Source organism: Anser brachyrhynchus (assembly GCF_964034855.1).
Source record: "Anser brachyrhynchus genome assembly, chromosome: 1".
In the NCBI taxonomy this organism is placed as follows: Eukaryota; Metazoa; Chordata; class Aves; order Anseriformes; family Anatidae; genus Anser; species Anser brachyrhynchus.
Window position 1 is genome coordinate 185,844,397 of NC_137694.1, and position 15,698 is coordinate 185,860,094.

The window sequence follows — 15,698 nt, forward strand, 5'->3', positions numbered from 1 at the left end:
CTTCCTTAAATCTGCTCTCAGAGAGGTGCGAACAACCTTGCTTATTGTCTCGGCTCTGGGCAGCAGCTGGTGCCTTTGGAGCTGGCTGATACTGGCCCTTATCTAACATGGGGCAGCTTCTGTATTTTTCTCAAAGAAGCCTCCCCTGCAGCCCCCCTGTTACCAAAACCTTGCCATGTAAACCCAACACAGGGTGGGCTGTGCCATGCCCACCTTGCCCTCAAGCTGCACAATCAGTACAGATAGACAGAGAGGTGGGAGATGGGAGCTTGGCCTGCCCTGTGGCTGACAAGCACTGAACAAGAGGACCCTTGAGGGGGGCTGGTGGCCACTCCTGACAAGCTGGTCTGCTGGGTTTACCATTCCTTGCTGATGAGGCGAGCCTGAACAAAGCCCAGGAAAGAGACTTCAGGTGCTACTAGGAGGCAGAAGCAACAACTACAGAGCCCTTGGGATGGCATTGTTGGGTGTGCCAGGGGAAAGCTGGAGGCACATTGCTAGGCAGTTCTTGTGGGCGCAGAGACTGAACTTCTGGCTTTTCTGCACATAAATATATGGGTCAACACATGCCTGGCAGCACAGCATGTATGCAGGAGAAGGAAGAACAAATACCACAACCACTGAGTCCCTCTCTGAGGCTTGGGAAGTGTTCTTGAGGATCACAGCCCACAGCAACCTGCTCTGTCCCTGCCTTGCTGGGTGATAGGCAGGACTGAAGCTGCTGGAAGGGGCTTTATGGCTTTGTAGATGAAGGGGAAACTGTAGAAGTGTGTGTCACACAGGTGTCCCAGCAGGTGTGGGGCAAGAGAGGCTGGGGAAGGCTATGGCTGGTGTCAGAGGTTGTCTGTGCGGTGAGAGGTTCTCAGACAGTGGCTGCAGTCACCTCACAGCTGTCACCAGTCCCTCTTCCTGTGGTCGCCTGTCACTTCTTTTGGATCAACATCGTCCTTATATTTCTCAGGACTCATCAGATCATATAGCTCGATGGAGAATTTCCCCCCAAAATGAAAGCAAAGCAAACAAAACAAATAAACAAACAACAATAAAAATGAATCTAACATAACCTTTTCCTAATCTAGATTTTTTTAAGAGCTATTTCTGCACTGTATATGTGGCTTCCTATATTATTGTGACAAGGGGTTGACCCTGTATTGGGGCAACCTGAATTTGAGAATTTCTCTTACAGTCTCTGGCAGTGACACTTCTGTCACAGTCAGGAGTTCTGTTGCTGTCTCTGAAATGTCACCTTTTCAAAGTTGCCTTGGGAACAGAATTTTAAAAGAATTTAAAGTTGCGTGGAATTGCAGATGGAATTCTTAACATGTGCGAGAATGCATCTCCTAAGTTGCTAAATAACTTTTAGAAAGTTTGTCAATCAATGATTTAGGAATCTGGCACCCACTGAAAGTAAGTAGAATATATTCAGTTTTACTTTCTGCCTTATCAGTTGTAACTAGATTCGTAAGTTTATTTCTGTTTGTGTTAGTAGAATCTAAGAAGCTAATCCTTTGCATATTGTTAACATTAATCAAACTTCTGAGTTTGATATGAACTGTAATTACTGGTTATTTGCTTGGATACCTTCCGAGTCGGTCACATAATATAAACCTCCTGATATCAACGCACCACAGCAGTCAGCAGCACTGAAGTGAGAAAGTCACAGTCTGGTTATTTAAAGAGGTGGTTGCCATGTGTCTAATAGTTTATTAGCTATCATTTCATTAAAATTCAGCATATTCAGCAGTTTAAATTTATTTAACAATCAACCAGATTTATACCATCTGTAGCATATTTTTTAGCACTACAGTGGCATCGTCTGTACTGCAAAATATATAAGTTTACCCACTCACGCAAACAATCTGGTATAAACTTTTATGTATGACTGAAAAGGAAAAACTGTCCCTCACATACACGCAAAAAATGCATCTCCCTTAGCAATACAGAAGATCTCTCTTGCATCCAAGAAATACAGTACAGTGTTTGGACTTCTACTTTATTATTTAGGTGACATAAGAAATTATAATCTTTCTTTTTCAGAGCCAGAAGTCTCAAAGAACAATTCTGTTCATCAGCATAACAGCGCAGTTCTTTTATGCATACATCTTTTTATGAACTCTTGAGAATCTGATTTTTAATTAGCCACACATCTGATCTTCTGTGGATGTGGATGCTTGCTTCGTCCTGTGGCTTTTACTCATAAAAACAAATATTATAATGTAATTATTATTAATTCACCTTTTCTGCAGCTAGGGATTATCTGATACAGAAATGTTTGCATGCAGTGAATACTGTCTACTAAATGAGTAAGCTGCGTTGCTTAAAGATGCATCACGCAGACTTTGAGTTTACTTTTTGCACCTGCCTTTCATGAGGACACCGTTTTAAACTAGTGTCAATGTTAACAGACATCACTGAGCTGTCATGTAACTAGAGCTTTTAGTGGTGTTCTGCAAACACTACACAATAGGTGGGAAACACACAGTGTCACAGAATGGTTCTTGTAACATGAAAAATGACCACCTGAGCAATCTACTATGGGTCTTTCACAATATATTGATGCATTAAGTAGTACAAAAAAGGATGATTTCAAAAGACAGATCTGTAAATAAACACTAAGTATATTTTGCAAAGCTATGGATTGTTCAGTCTAGTTGGGGTGAAAAAATGATTCTGTCATTTTGATTCAGCTTTATTCTGAATACAATAACCCCGCCCCCAGTGGTTATGCTAAATAAAGTATATCAAAAGCCACTGAGTTGTATTGCTATGGTAACCCACTGAACCACTGAAATATTAATTGTGCTCCTGACATTATACATAAAGATTCCATTTTCCCTCCAAAATACAATACTGATGTACTTTTTTTTTTTTTTCCACAACCCTTTCCACAAGTCAAGGAGAAAATCAGTTTTCTCTAACCTCTCAGCATTAAATCTACTGATTTGTCAGATTATATTCTGCATAGGTTTGTTTGTGTAATTTCACCTTAAAAGTCATGATCTTTAAACTGAACAGAGTAAAAGCTATGGAAGATACCACCTTAAGTTAAAAGTCACATGTTCTAGGAAGGACTGAAAACAAAATTGATGTGTGAATAGTGAACTGCGTCTGGACACAAAGTAAAGATCAGCTGTGACTGTGCATGCTCTGAAACATCTAAAATCCAATAAACATGCTCACAGGACTTGTTGAACTGAAAACTAAATCTGAAGCACACATTCATCTACCAAGAGCAAAACTATCTTTTTCTGTAATTGCATTTTACTGAATTTAAATAGAATTCGTTTAAAGACAGAAGTGTGGCATCCTTGAAGTTGGTTTCTATGATATGTTTCAGAAAGGGGACACTACTCATATTTTCATGCTGACTTAGTTCTTCAGGAGACAATTTGTGTATTTTAAGATATTCATGGGGAAGACGGTTTCATGAATTTTGCCAGAAAAGTATTTATATTTTGATTCAACTTCTCACATTGTATACAGAAACTGCAGAGAGAGACTGGAAATTGATTTTTGCTGTCTTTTTGATTGAGCTTTGTTTTGCACTCAAATGTAAAACCAGTGAAGGATCTCACTTGTATGAGACAATGCCTCTGCACTGAGTTCACACTATTATGAGGACTGTTTATGGGTTTTATTGAGTGAACCCATGTTTTTTAAAAGTTAAAAACCTAAGTTTTTACTGCATTTCCTGGAAAAGGTAGCTTGTTTCCTAGTAAAGATTATAAATCATAAGATTCTTCAGGGCTCTGAAAAACTAACTGCTTTTAGGGAATTAATCTTTATAGGAAGAAACCCTGATTCAGAACCCATACTGTTTGTTTATTTTACACTTACAGTACAGTAGCCTAACCATGTACAGAGAAAACCCTAAGATCTGTGCCACATACTATAGCTGGTGTTAGGGAAATGACACCAGACAATTTTCTTGACTCTGGAAATTATAGAACCCCAACAGGCTAGGCAGGAATGTAAAAGGAAGGAAAAGGAAGGAAAGGAAGGAAATCAGTGTATCTTGTCCTGTTCCATAAATTTAATTTCAGCTCTGGGCAGAGAATAGAAACTTGAGTGTCAGGCAATTAGAGATGCCTGATATTTCACACTGGTCACAGTGTGAATCCACAGTCCAGTCCCTCCCTGAACAGCTTCAGCGGAAGCTCTGGATATCCAGTAACTTTTCAAACTTTATAAGCTTTATAAACAATTTTTCACCTCGTAAATAGAATTATATTGTTTCATTGATTTGTTTGAGAATGATATGTTCTGCGTTCAAATATAATCTATTTTTTTAGTATTTATCACTGCATTATCAGTGATCAATCTGATGTTCACTTTGTGAAATGACTTCTGAAATCAAGCCACATTACTTCCAATATAAAGAATAATCTGAATTGGAAGTACGTTTGAATCTTGCCAACAATATCAATAGAAGTCTTTACAAATCTGTCAGATAATTCTCAAAAAATGCATCCAGATACCTAGACCGCTTTTCTTTTCCCATATTCAGCGTACACAGCTCCATCCTTTACTTGACATTTATTTTGCTATGACAAGTACGTGAAATCTAAGGAAAAAATCATTAACAAACCTGCCTTTTAATGTCAAATGCATTCCCCTTCTATACATTTCACTACAACCAGCTCAAATTGGAAGTTAAGTTTTTAATTTTCACCCCACCTCAATTATGGCAATCTGTATTTTCACAGCTTCTAGAATTTCACTTATTTCTATGTTTAACATCACCACCTTTTAAAAGCTGGAAATATTTATTTCATTTGGAGCCACACCTAAGTCTCTCTACATTATACTCAGTGCAAAACAATACCATTTCTTTTATTACTGTAGTCATATTGATGTGATCAAAGGCCAAACATGAAAAGTTTAAGTCTGCATAAACGCTAGTTATACCCATTTTTTCGCGTTTTTCTTATGCAGAACTTTTTCAGTGACCACATTCTCTCCCCTCACATTAATTCCAATATCTTTCTTATGGTTTTCATTCGTGTCTTAGAAGTTACATATTCTAGGTTATACCAGGCTGTATCAGGAAGAACTCTTAGCAATTATGGTTCTACAATCTATGAGTAACAAGAAGTTTAGAATTTTATTTTGACAGCACCCAACACAAAATTCAAATGAATGATGTGGCTATCATTTTTGTAATATGTATCCTGGGATTCTATCTTTAGTGTTCCTGACAATACAATCACTACAATAAATGGCCTTTTGGTTAACTCGAAGCCTGGCAATTTTACATGCACTGGAGGGGAGGGATTAAGAGACCTTTGAAATCAATGAAAGCTTTCCAGCAGACTAAATAAGCATTTAATTGGGGATTTAGAATGCATATTGCTGTCAATTTGCTGTCATTTCTACCTTGACAATATATATATATATATATATTTGCAAGGAGATGTGTTAAAAAAATATAGTAAATGGATGGTCCTGACTGACTAGTGGGTGTTTTGTTATTGTTTGTTTGTCTGTTTGTTGTTTTGTTTTCTCCCTTAAGCAGTAAAGAACAGACATTCTGGACACACAATGTGGTTAACTATCATACCATCTAATACCAGGGACACCTTAAAATATTATCAGGAGAGAGCACAAGCATCTCTGATGCAGGCTTTTGTTGCTTGCTTGGGGCCATGTACTAGATTCCACTGCTGTCTGAATCACTTATTGACGCCTATTGATTTGTTCACTCAGCTCTTATCTCAGTGTTGTGCTAACACTTGCCATGTGCTTTACAAGCACAAGAACTTGCTAATACTGTGGGTTTTATCTCAAACTGTTATCAGATTATGCGCTCATTTTCTGAGGAAGAAGAGAACTGTTTGCCTATGGCAAGAGCATCACCTGCTGTTGGATGAAGAATCAACACTGCCATTTCCTGAGGAGTTGGCTAAATGCTTACTGTATTTTTCAGAGTAGCTCAGCTGAATATGCAGATAAGGTTTGAGGAAGAAGACCAGATGAGTCATACTGAACTGTAATTTTTTATAAATTATTGCTATACGTACACAGGACCAAAGTTCCAGAGTTTGTGGCTGGCAAGAATCCACACAATAGCCAAAAGATGCAACACAGTTTATTATCACTCTAGAGCCATACAGTCCCAAGATAACAAAAAACGTTTTTACAAATACATCAACGCAAAAAGGAGGACTAAGGAGATTCTCCATCCTCTACTGGATGTGGGGGGAAACGTAGTTACAAAAGATGAGGAAAAGGCTTAGGTGCTCAATGCTTTCTTTGCCTCAGTCTTTAGCGGCAAGACCGGTTGTTCTCTGGATACCTGGTACCCTGAGCTGGTGGAATGGGATGGGGAGCAGGATGTGGCCCTCGCTATCCATGAGGAAATGGTTGGCGACCTGCTACGACACTTGGATGTACGCAAGTCGATGGGGCCGGATGGGATCCACCCGAGGGTACTGAGCGAACTGGCGGAGGAGCTGGCCAAGCCGCTTTCCATTATTTATCAGCAGTCCTGGCTATCAGGGGAGGTTCCAGTCGACTGGCGGCTAGCAAACGTGACGCCCATCTACAAGAAGGGCCGGAGGGTAGACCCGGGGAACTACAGGCCTGTTAGTTTGACCTCAGTGCCAGGGAAGCTCATGGAGCAGATTATCTTGAGAGTCATCACACGGCACTTGCAGGGCAACCAGGTGATCAGGCCCAGTCAGCATGGGTTTATGAAAGGTAGGTCCTGCTTGACGAACCTGATCTCCTTCTATGACCAAGTGACACGCTTGGCGGATGAGGGGAAGGCTGTGGATGTGGTCTACCTTGACTTCAGTAAGGCTTTTGACACCGTTTCCCACAACATTCTCCTCGAGAAACTGGCTGCTCGTGGCTTGGACTGGCGTACGCTTTGTTGGGTTAAAAACTGGCTGGATGGCCGGGCCCAAAGAGTTGTGGTGAATGGAGTCAAATCCAGTTGGAGGCCGGTTACTAGTGGAGTCCCCCAGGGCTCAGTGCTGGGGCCGGTCCTCTTTAATATCTTTATTGATGACCTGGATGAGGGGATCGAGTGCACCCTCAGTAAGTTTGCAGATGACACCAAGTTAGGTGCATGTGTCGATCTGCTCGAGGGTAGGAAGGCTCTGCAGGAGGATCTGGATAGGCTGGACTGATGGGCTGAGGTCAACTGCATGAAGTTCAACAAGGCCAAGTGCCGGGTCCTGCACCTGGGGCGTAACAACCCCAAGCAGCGCTACAGGCTGGGAGATGAGTGGCTGGAAAGCTGCCTGGCCGAGAAGGACCTGGGAGTACTGGTTGATAGTCGGCTGAATATGAGCCAGCAGTGTGCTCAGGTGGCCAAGAAGGCCAACAGCATCCTGGCTTGCATAAGAAGCAGTGTGGCCAGCAGGTCTAAGGAGGTGATTGTCCCCCTGTACTTGGCTCTGGTGGGGCCGCACCTCGAGTACTGTGTTCAGTTTTGGGCCCCTCGCTACAAGAAGGACATGGAGGTGCTCGAGAGAGTCCAGAGAAGGGCAACGAAGCTGGTGAGGGGTCTGGAGAACAAGTCTTATGAGGAGCGGCTGAGGGAGCTGGGGTTGTTTAGCTTGGAGAAGAGGAGGCTCAGGGGAGACCTCATCGCTCTCTATAGGTACCTTAAAGGAGGCTGTAGAGAGGTGGGGGTTGGTCTATTCTCCCACGTGCCTGGTGACAGGACGAGGGGGAATGGGTGAAAGTTGTGCCAGGGGAGGTTTAGGTTGGATGTTAGGAAGAACTTCTTTACTGAAAGGGTTGTTAGGCATTGGAATGGGCTGCCCAGGGAGGTGGTGGAGTCACCATCCCTGGAGGTCTTTAAAAGACGTTTAGATGTAGCCCTTAGTGATATGGTTTAGTGTAGGACTTGTTAGTGTTAGGGCAGAGGTTGGACTAGATGATCTTAGAGGTCTCTTCCAACCTAGACGATTCTGTGATTCTGTGAAAAGTTGCAGGGGAAGCCCCAGGAGCCCTGCCAGGACAAAGACTCCACCAGATGCTATGGAGCATCAGACCATAGTCAAGGATTTCTCCTACTTAAAAGGGCAGCACTTATCTAACCTATCCTGCATATCCGTGTCTGGGGTTCATGGTCATGGCAGGCAGCGCAATAGGACAGCAGCTGCCCTGAGTGATCAGGTTCCAGGTCTGGGAAAGTTAATATAGAAATAGAATAGAATATATAGGGGTGAGCGCATATAAAGAACGGAGAATCAAGAACATTGTGTGATCTTGACCTTCAGCCAAACAAGATATGGTTGGGTACTTGAAATATGCCAGACAGTGATAAACAGTAACAGTCCTTGGCTGATCACATAACTCTTTGCAGAATCTTTTGCAATGGTCCACATAATATGCACATGACTTCGTCAGTAAATAAATAATAATAATAATAAAATTAATCATATACTGGGATTTTTGGTGTCGTTTTTACTCAGACAAAGATGAATATTTTCACGTTTAGGACTATAACTTCCCAAAATACCTAACAATGCCCAGTCCGTACTATGAACAGCTTGTAAGGTATTGTGGTGGTTTTACCCAGCTGGGCATATGAACTCCACCACAACCACTCTCTCACTCCCCGTCCTCAAAGGGAAAGTGGGAGAAAATAAAATTGGAAGGGCTCAAGGGTTGAGATAAGGACAGGGATATCACTTACTTATCATGGACAACACAGACTCAGCATAGGGAGATTAATGTAATTTATTATTTATTACTAGCACACTAGAGAAGTGAAAAGCAAAATGAAAACACTTTCATTCCCATCCACCCTCTTCTACCTCCTCTGGCCAAGCTGCAAAGGGGAACGCGACATTGCCCGGGGCTGCGGTCAGTCCCTAACGCTTTGTCTCCACGGGATGCAGTCCTTCCCGAACTGAGCCTGCGGGGGCTGCCCACAGGCAGCAGCTCTTCAGGAACTGCTTCCCACACGGCTCCGTACCACGGGGTCCATCCCCCAGGAGCAACCTGCTCCAACCTGGATCCCCCATGGGCAGCAGCTCCTGCCAGGTCACCTGCTCCAGCGTGGGCTCCTCTCCACGGGCTGCAGCTCCGGCCCGGGGCCTGCTCCTGCGGGGGCTCTCCATGGGCCGCAGCCTCCTCCAGGCCACATCCACCTGCTCCACCGGGGGCTCCTCCACGGGCTGCAGCGTGGAGATCTGCTCCGTGTGGGACCCATGGGCTGCAGGGGGACAGCCTGCTCCACCAGGGGCCTCTCCACAGCCCGCAGGGGAACTTCTGCTGTGTACCTGGAGCACCTCCTGTCCTCCTGCTGCACTGACCTTGGGGGCTGCAGGGCTGGTGCTCACTCCTCACTCTCCCAGCTTCTGTTGCATAGTAGGTTTTTGGTTTTTTTTTCCTTTTCTTATATCTGTTCTCACAGAGGTGCAACCAATATTGCTCATGGCTTGGCTCTGGGCAGCAGTTGATCCTTCTGGAGCTGTCTGGAATTGGCTCAATCTGACATGGGGCAGCTGCTAGGCTATTCTGGCAGAAGCCACCCCTGCAGCCCCCCACTGCCAAGACCTTGCCACGGAAATCCAAGAGAGGCATTTATTAGAAATAATCCTTCCCTTAGTTTTTAAATCAACATTAATAACAATTTGATAAATTAAAAGTAATAATAATAATAATAGTTAAATACTATATGTCTTGGTTTAGAATTGCATCTAGCAACATTGGATTTAAGATTAATTCATTATGCATTAAAATTAGAATAATTTTGTAATAAGCAAAAACTTTAATATTTACCATGTTAACTTAAAATTTAGGAATATCTCTTATTCCATCAAAATATGACTATAAAATAACACTTTCTAAAGGATCATATTGATTTTGGAACTTCTGTTGTCTAGTCTAATATCTAATATAGACACAGCTTCCAAAGATGTGTAGGGATGGGTGTTTCCTTGCATATTACAGGAGCCAAGGTATTGGTATTTCAAGCTCTGGTCACAATAACTAGTTTTGTGTCTTCCTTTTGCCTTCCCTTCCCTCCCAAATTCAGATGGCTTACAGCCATCTTTGTGTTTTTCCATCCAGCAATGCTTTCTGTGATTTAATCCCCATATACATACACATGCTATGTTATGCAGACATTGGTGGATGTCATGAGGAAGAATAACACAAAATTACTTTGCTGAACACCATGCTTAGTGTGTCACTTAAGCTCTTGAGAACAGAGAAATCTATAGAATAAGCATTAAGCGTGAGTACAAAACAGTAGAAATGGGGGAGGAGAAAAGCCATTTGCAGAGGAGTGTTAAATTAAATTTAAATTAAACAACAAGAACAAACAAACAAACAAATAATCAAAGAGTATTTAGAAGCAGAGTCCTTTGTCTAAATCTCGCAGTACAGGACCAGAGAGAAGAGTATAAAGAATTAGTAGTGGCTTCTTTTGAACCATCCTGCAGTCATGTTGAGATTTGCCTTCAGTCAAACCAAGGTTGATTTTGTTACGTTCAAAATTTCCCTTAAGGTTATTTATTTATTTATTAAACTGCTTTTGGTTTAAGCATTGTTGGGCTCTTCACTACACTTGGGATCTCTCTTCCTTTGGTAGTTTGTTTTGGTAGCCAGGCTTATTGTTCTCTGTGCATTTTTATTTTTGTTTGTTTGCTAGTTTTTTAATTGTCTGATCTAATTTACCAGAAGGTACAAATTCTTACTGAATTAAACTGACTATGCTTTTTCACAGGCAGTTCTCTGCTAAATAGTCTTGAAGAAATTGAAGACTTTTTACATGGCTTTTTCATGCTTTTTTTGACAGGATTCCTAAGTGGCACTGCAATAAACCACCAGGTGTTAAATACTTTTTTTTTTTTTTCCCCTGTCTAAAGTTCCCTTACAATGTTCATATAAGGCAGAAAGGAAGAGAAGCCACCCACCCCAACTGTGACTAGCTCTGTACTGTTTTACATTTAACCCCTTACTTCCTAAAGTGTGTCAACTTCCTTTTATACACAATTTCTTATATACCTATTACAGTCAACCTATTACTTTGTCCAAAAGCACAAAATCGGGGGTTCTTCTAGTACATACCAGTGACATTCCTAACAGCAAACTGTTTTGTTTGCTTGTTTGTTTGTTTAAGAAGAAATACAGCAGGTTACCACAAATGAAAATTTCTGATCTATTGAACTTAATGGTAGAACTCCCAAATTTGCTGAATTGAAGTTTATAAGGAAGCCTTAGGATTCAAACATCAACTGTAGGATAAAGCATGCCTTTATTTTCATCTTAAAACTTTCTTTTCCATTTGCTCTTTTCACTGAGCACACACACACCAAAAACTAAACACATCAAGTGTCTATAAAATAGAGAAGCAGAATATGTATAATGCCACATACACTGTAAATGATCTGCAATGTGGGTAGTTTTTAACTGGGGGAAGAGTATTAGAAAAATTTTTCTTTCCCAACATTCTCATTTGCTAAATTTTTGCATGTCATCAGTAGAATTAGTGACAAGTGATAAAAACCAACACGCTCTTGTCACTTCAAGCTTTTACATTGTAAAGGCTTCTTCAAGCCCCTAAGTATTCAAAAGCAAAGATTCTTGTGACATAATGAAACTAAACCTCGTTAGGAACAGTGCGACATTGCTTCATCATAAAATAAATTCTTAGTGTAAACACTTACTGCAGCTTTGAGGAAACGACCTTTACAGAGTTCTCTCCACTAGAGGTCTCTAGAGAAATACAAGTTAACAATATTCAGAAATTAGCAGGACTTTGCCTTTCTGATACTATATACATTTCGTGGAAGATAAAAATCAATACTTGTTCCCTGCTTGTCCTATTTATTTCTTTGGATAGGTTTCTTCTGCTGTGGATAATATCTTCTACTACAACAATAATTGTTAGATATAATTCTGTGTTTTATGCACTTTATATTTTCTACATTTTTAGTTAGATTTTCAACACCACATCTCTTAGTAAGTATTATATTGTACAAAGCATTTAGTCAAAGGGAGAGAAAACTTTGTGGGATAGCCACCTTACTAAATAAAGACTAAAATTAAATACTAATGATCAAAGGTGAAAAAACTGTGGATAAACCTAAACAGTATGTTAGCTTGAAAATTAGAAAATTGTAACTCTGGTGTGCTATTCAGCAAGCCATTATCTCCCAGGCAAAATATAAATAAATAAGGGGGCCTGGCTTCATTATTTATTTTTATATCCAGGCAAATGTAAACATAAATGTGGAATAGCATTCATGTAGTTGGCCTGTTTTTTTTCTTCTTGATGCTTGTTTTCTTCCATAAGTTTTTAAATGATAATTTGGTGCAGTTTCCATCATTTGAAGATTTTCAAAATAGACAGAGATAAGCTTTGTCCATTCTGGTCTCTGCGTTTTTCACATCACTCACCAAAGCAAGTTATTCAATAGTTTAGAGATTTTTCAGAAAGTCAAACTTATGATCATTATTTTTCTTCATGCTATTTTATTTCCTTGAACTTTATGTCAGTATTTACAGTAACATTTGCATCATTAAATATAATGTAGTCACTAAGTTTTCTACAAGGTTTAATGTCAATTATTCTTTAATCTGATTATTTAGTATTTGCATATTTCTTTAACATCATTTTCTGTGCTGTCCTAGCACCTCTGCCACCATATCTGACACTAAGTTTGACATGTAGCAATACTTCAGATTATTTTTTTTATATACGTCTGAAGTGGAAATGCTAGTTTTTTAACATTAATGTTCATTGCTTATATGGAGTTAGAAACCTGAATGGTTTTAGGATTATTATTTGTTGCCATTATGCCTAGTTCCTACCATGACCAAAAACAAGCAGTGACAGGGAAGATGCTATTCATAAGAACTACCAGTGTAAGAATTAAAGCCTTCTCTATCTCAGCAGTCACTCCAACCCTCAGGAGATAACTACATTAACAAATGGGGTTCTCTTTGATATGGAACTGATTCACTAATCAGAAAGCTGGAAAAATACGGAAATACTTGCCCTGTTAATGTTGCTCCTTCGTTAACTGCAGTGCATAGCTTTGTAAGTGACAGGAGCTCAGTGTGTGTAGCAGCATTAATTTTTACTCATTTTTTGATGCTACATGGTTAAAATGTGAAAGAGAAGGACATGAGCTATGCTGAGAGGTTGGAGACTCAAGAAGGTGATACTGCTGAGAAGACAGGTTACTGTGACAGTGCTGTGACTTTCTCAAGTTTATCAAAGTTATTTTAATGGTAACTTCAGTTTATCTTCTAATTTTTTCATCTGTAGAATGAGAACTGCAAAGGGTAATCAACTGAGACCAATTAGTAACTCTGAATGTCATAGCTAGGTATCTAAGGGGTGGTATTTCCTGCAGTATTTTTCTGCAAAGACCAGAAAGAGGTAAAAAGCTTTGAGACGATTAGAAGGAGCACAGCAGTGACATTCTCCTACAACTTGTAATACTACGCCATATAGCTGACCCATCACCTCCATGAGCTATCTGAAGGTGACGATTCCAGGCAAGGAGTTTTCCTGAATTCACATGCAGCCATCAACTATCTTGAGTCATTTGTAGGTAGGATTATACAGGCTGCAGTACAAAAAAAGAAGTCTTTCTACCTTTTAACCAAATGTCCACGTTCTTAACCTTAGAAACAACGAAGTGCCATGGTCATGTAATATATTTCCTTAATCATTAAATGCCTATATATCTATGCCTAGTTATAATCCTCACCTATAATGATACATAGGAAATAGCCAGTGTCTCTGACCACTGTTCGTTGTCCCATTTTTCTCTGTTCTGTAATGAGAGGTTGGTCCCAGGTGTGTCAGTCCAATACTGCATCCATTTCCACATCCATTCCCATATTCACATAACCACTCTCCCTGTTTTGGAGGAATAATCTACAGCAAAGTACTGTCATGAAAGCTAATATATTTTCACAAAGATCTGAAATGATCTACAGACTATACCTTGAAATTGTATTCATATGAGAACACTTTTATGCGGATGGCAGATTTTTTTCCTTGACGTGAACATTGCAAACTCCTGGATTGCAGTTCAAACACTGACTGTCCCTGGAGCATTAAGACTGTCACTTCACTTTTCTGCCTCAGTTCCCACATTTGCAGCTCAGAATTATATTTTCTATTTGCTTCATGAGAGGCTCCCAACAACCAACTAATGGGTATAAGTAGGTATATATTAAAATTTCCAGCTACTTGGTGATTTTTGTATAACTACATAAAGCTCTAAATAAAAGCATTATGCAATAGTACATGTTATTATTAGAATTAAAATACATATTTAAACTAATAGTGCAACTGCTTCATAATCAGAATGTATGTTAATACAGCCTTCTTTTCCTGAAGACAATAAAAGCTGTTCCAGATTATTGACAGGAGATTATTGTTTGGAACTTCCACCAACTTCACTAGTTAAACAACTCAGAGTTGATAACCATGAGGACATGGAAAACAAAGGAAAGCAATGGAGTTATTATGGGAAGAAACTTCCTCTGGGTTTGAACAAAGCCACACATAATGATCCTGACTTCTGGATGCTTCAGTGCTAAAAATACCAAATCATAAGTCAAAGTCTAAACTTCCCAAACTTTTTCTGCTGTTGTGTCAGCAGAATAAAATGCTAAGCCTTCTGTAATGAGGAAGAAATTAGTCAAGCAGGGATAAAAAAAGAACAGTTTATAAGGCTAATGTATGGTATTAATTTAGGTTACTGAAGCTGGCAGCCAAAGCAGCTGCTCTAAGGAGGGTGGTACGAAGTTTCAGGTTGATCCTGTAGTTCCCTCCCACCACCTTCCAGCATGTATATAAATTGTCAGCTCTCCAGACCCTTTGCCAGTTCTCTCTTCTAGACTTGTCAGAAGCAACAGAGGACTAAAGATGAAGATCTTTTTCTTATTCACCTTTTCTACTATTTTCTTGACGTCTTTTGAACAAGCATCTGCATCTGCTCACTATGACAAGATTTTAACTCATAGTCGAATAAGGGCACGCGACCAAGGGTAAGTACATTGTGTTCATTTGCATTTTAAATGTGAGTTTCTTAATAGCTATTCTCTCCTTTCTTCTCACATTATATTAAATGTGTTTTTTTTCTTTCACTATGAATTCTTACTGTCATTCAAGAATAACTTTCTTTCTAAATTAATTTTATAAAAACTGCTTCTGAATTAAAAGTTTCCTGAGGAGTTTCAAAAGGAGTCAAATTAATGTTAAACTTAAAACCTGTAAAAAAAATAAAATTCCCACTTATGATGAATAAAACATACATTTTAAAATCATTTAAGGCAATTACAGTTCATGATTAATATAATGAGACATGGGGTGTGTTTAATATACATTTTAAAATATTTGGATAGAATTGACACCTATTCCACAACATTTACTCCCTTTATTCTGCCCTAATGAAAATCATGAGCTCTGCTTTCTGACACGGGAAAATACACTAGGAGTCCTTTGTAAAACTTCTGTTCCTGCTAGAGTAATGCAGCAAGCTGCTCAGCAGGGTGCCCAAAAGACAATGCTTACAAGCCAGTCTGCTCAGAGACATGGAACTAATTTGAACAGCTGGTGTCAGGGAAACGCATGTGTCTAAACGTATTTTCTTTCAGTCTTTTAAGTAAAAAAAAAAAAAAATTCTGTGAAAAGAATTGTTCACAATCCTGTCCTTATTGAATTCTCTCTCTCTCTCTCGTCTGTGTGTGTGTGTTTTAAATAG

At 39.9% G+C, this 15,698-nt stretch overlaps 1 protein-coding gene across 15 annotated transcripts in view; it reads left to right on the plus strand.

Annotated features, from left to right (window-relative positions):
- Positions 1 to 14,774: 14,774 nt before the first annotated feature.
- The window catches only part of POSTN (periostin), a 35,069-nt gene continuing 34,145 nt past the window's right edge, over positions 14,775 to 15,698 (plus strand). For 4 of the 15 annotated variants that reach the window (XM_080552088.1, XM_080552101.1, XM_080552102.1 and 1 more), the window contains exon 1: positions 14,776 to 14,982. In XM_080552088.1, the coding sequence (XP_080408214.1) occupies positions 14,861 to 14,982 (122 nt within the window). In that variant the 5' untranslated portion in view covers positions 14,776 to 14,860. Of the gene's footprint in view, positions 14,983 to 15,698 lie in introns of all 15 variants that reach the window. The other 11 variants (XM_080552097.1, XM_080552096.1, XM_080552091.1 and 8 more) reach the window with 4 other exon arrangements.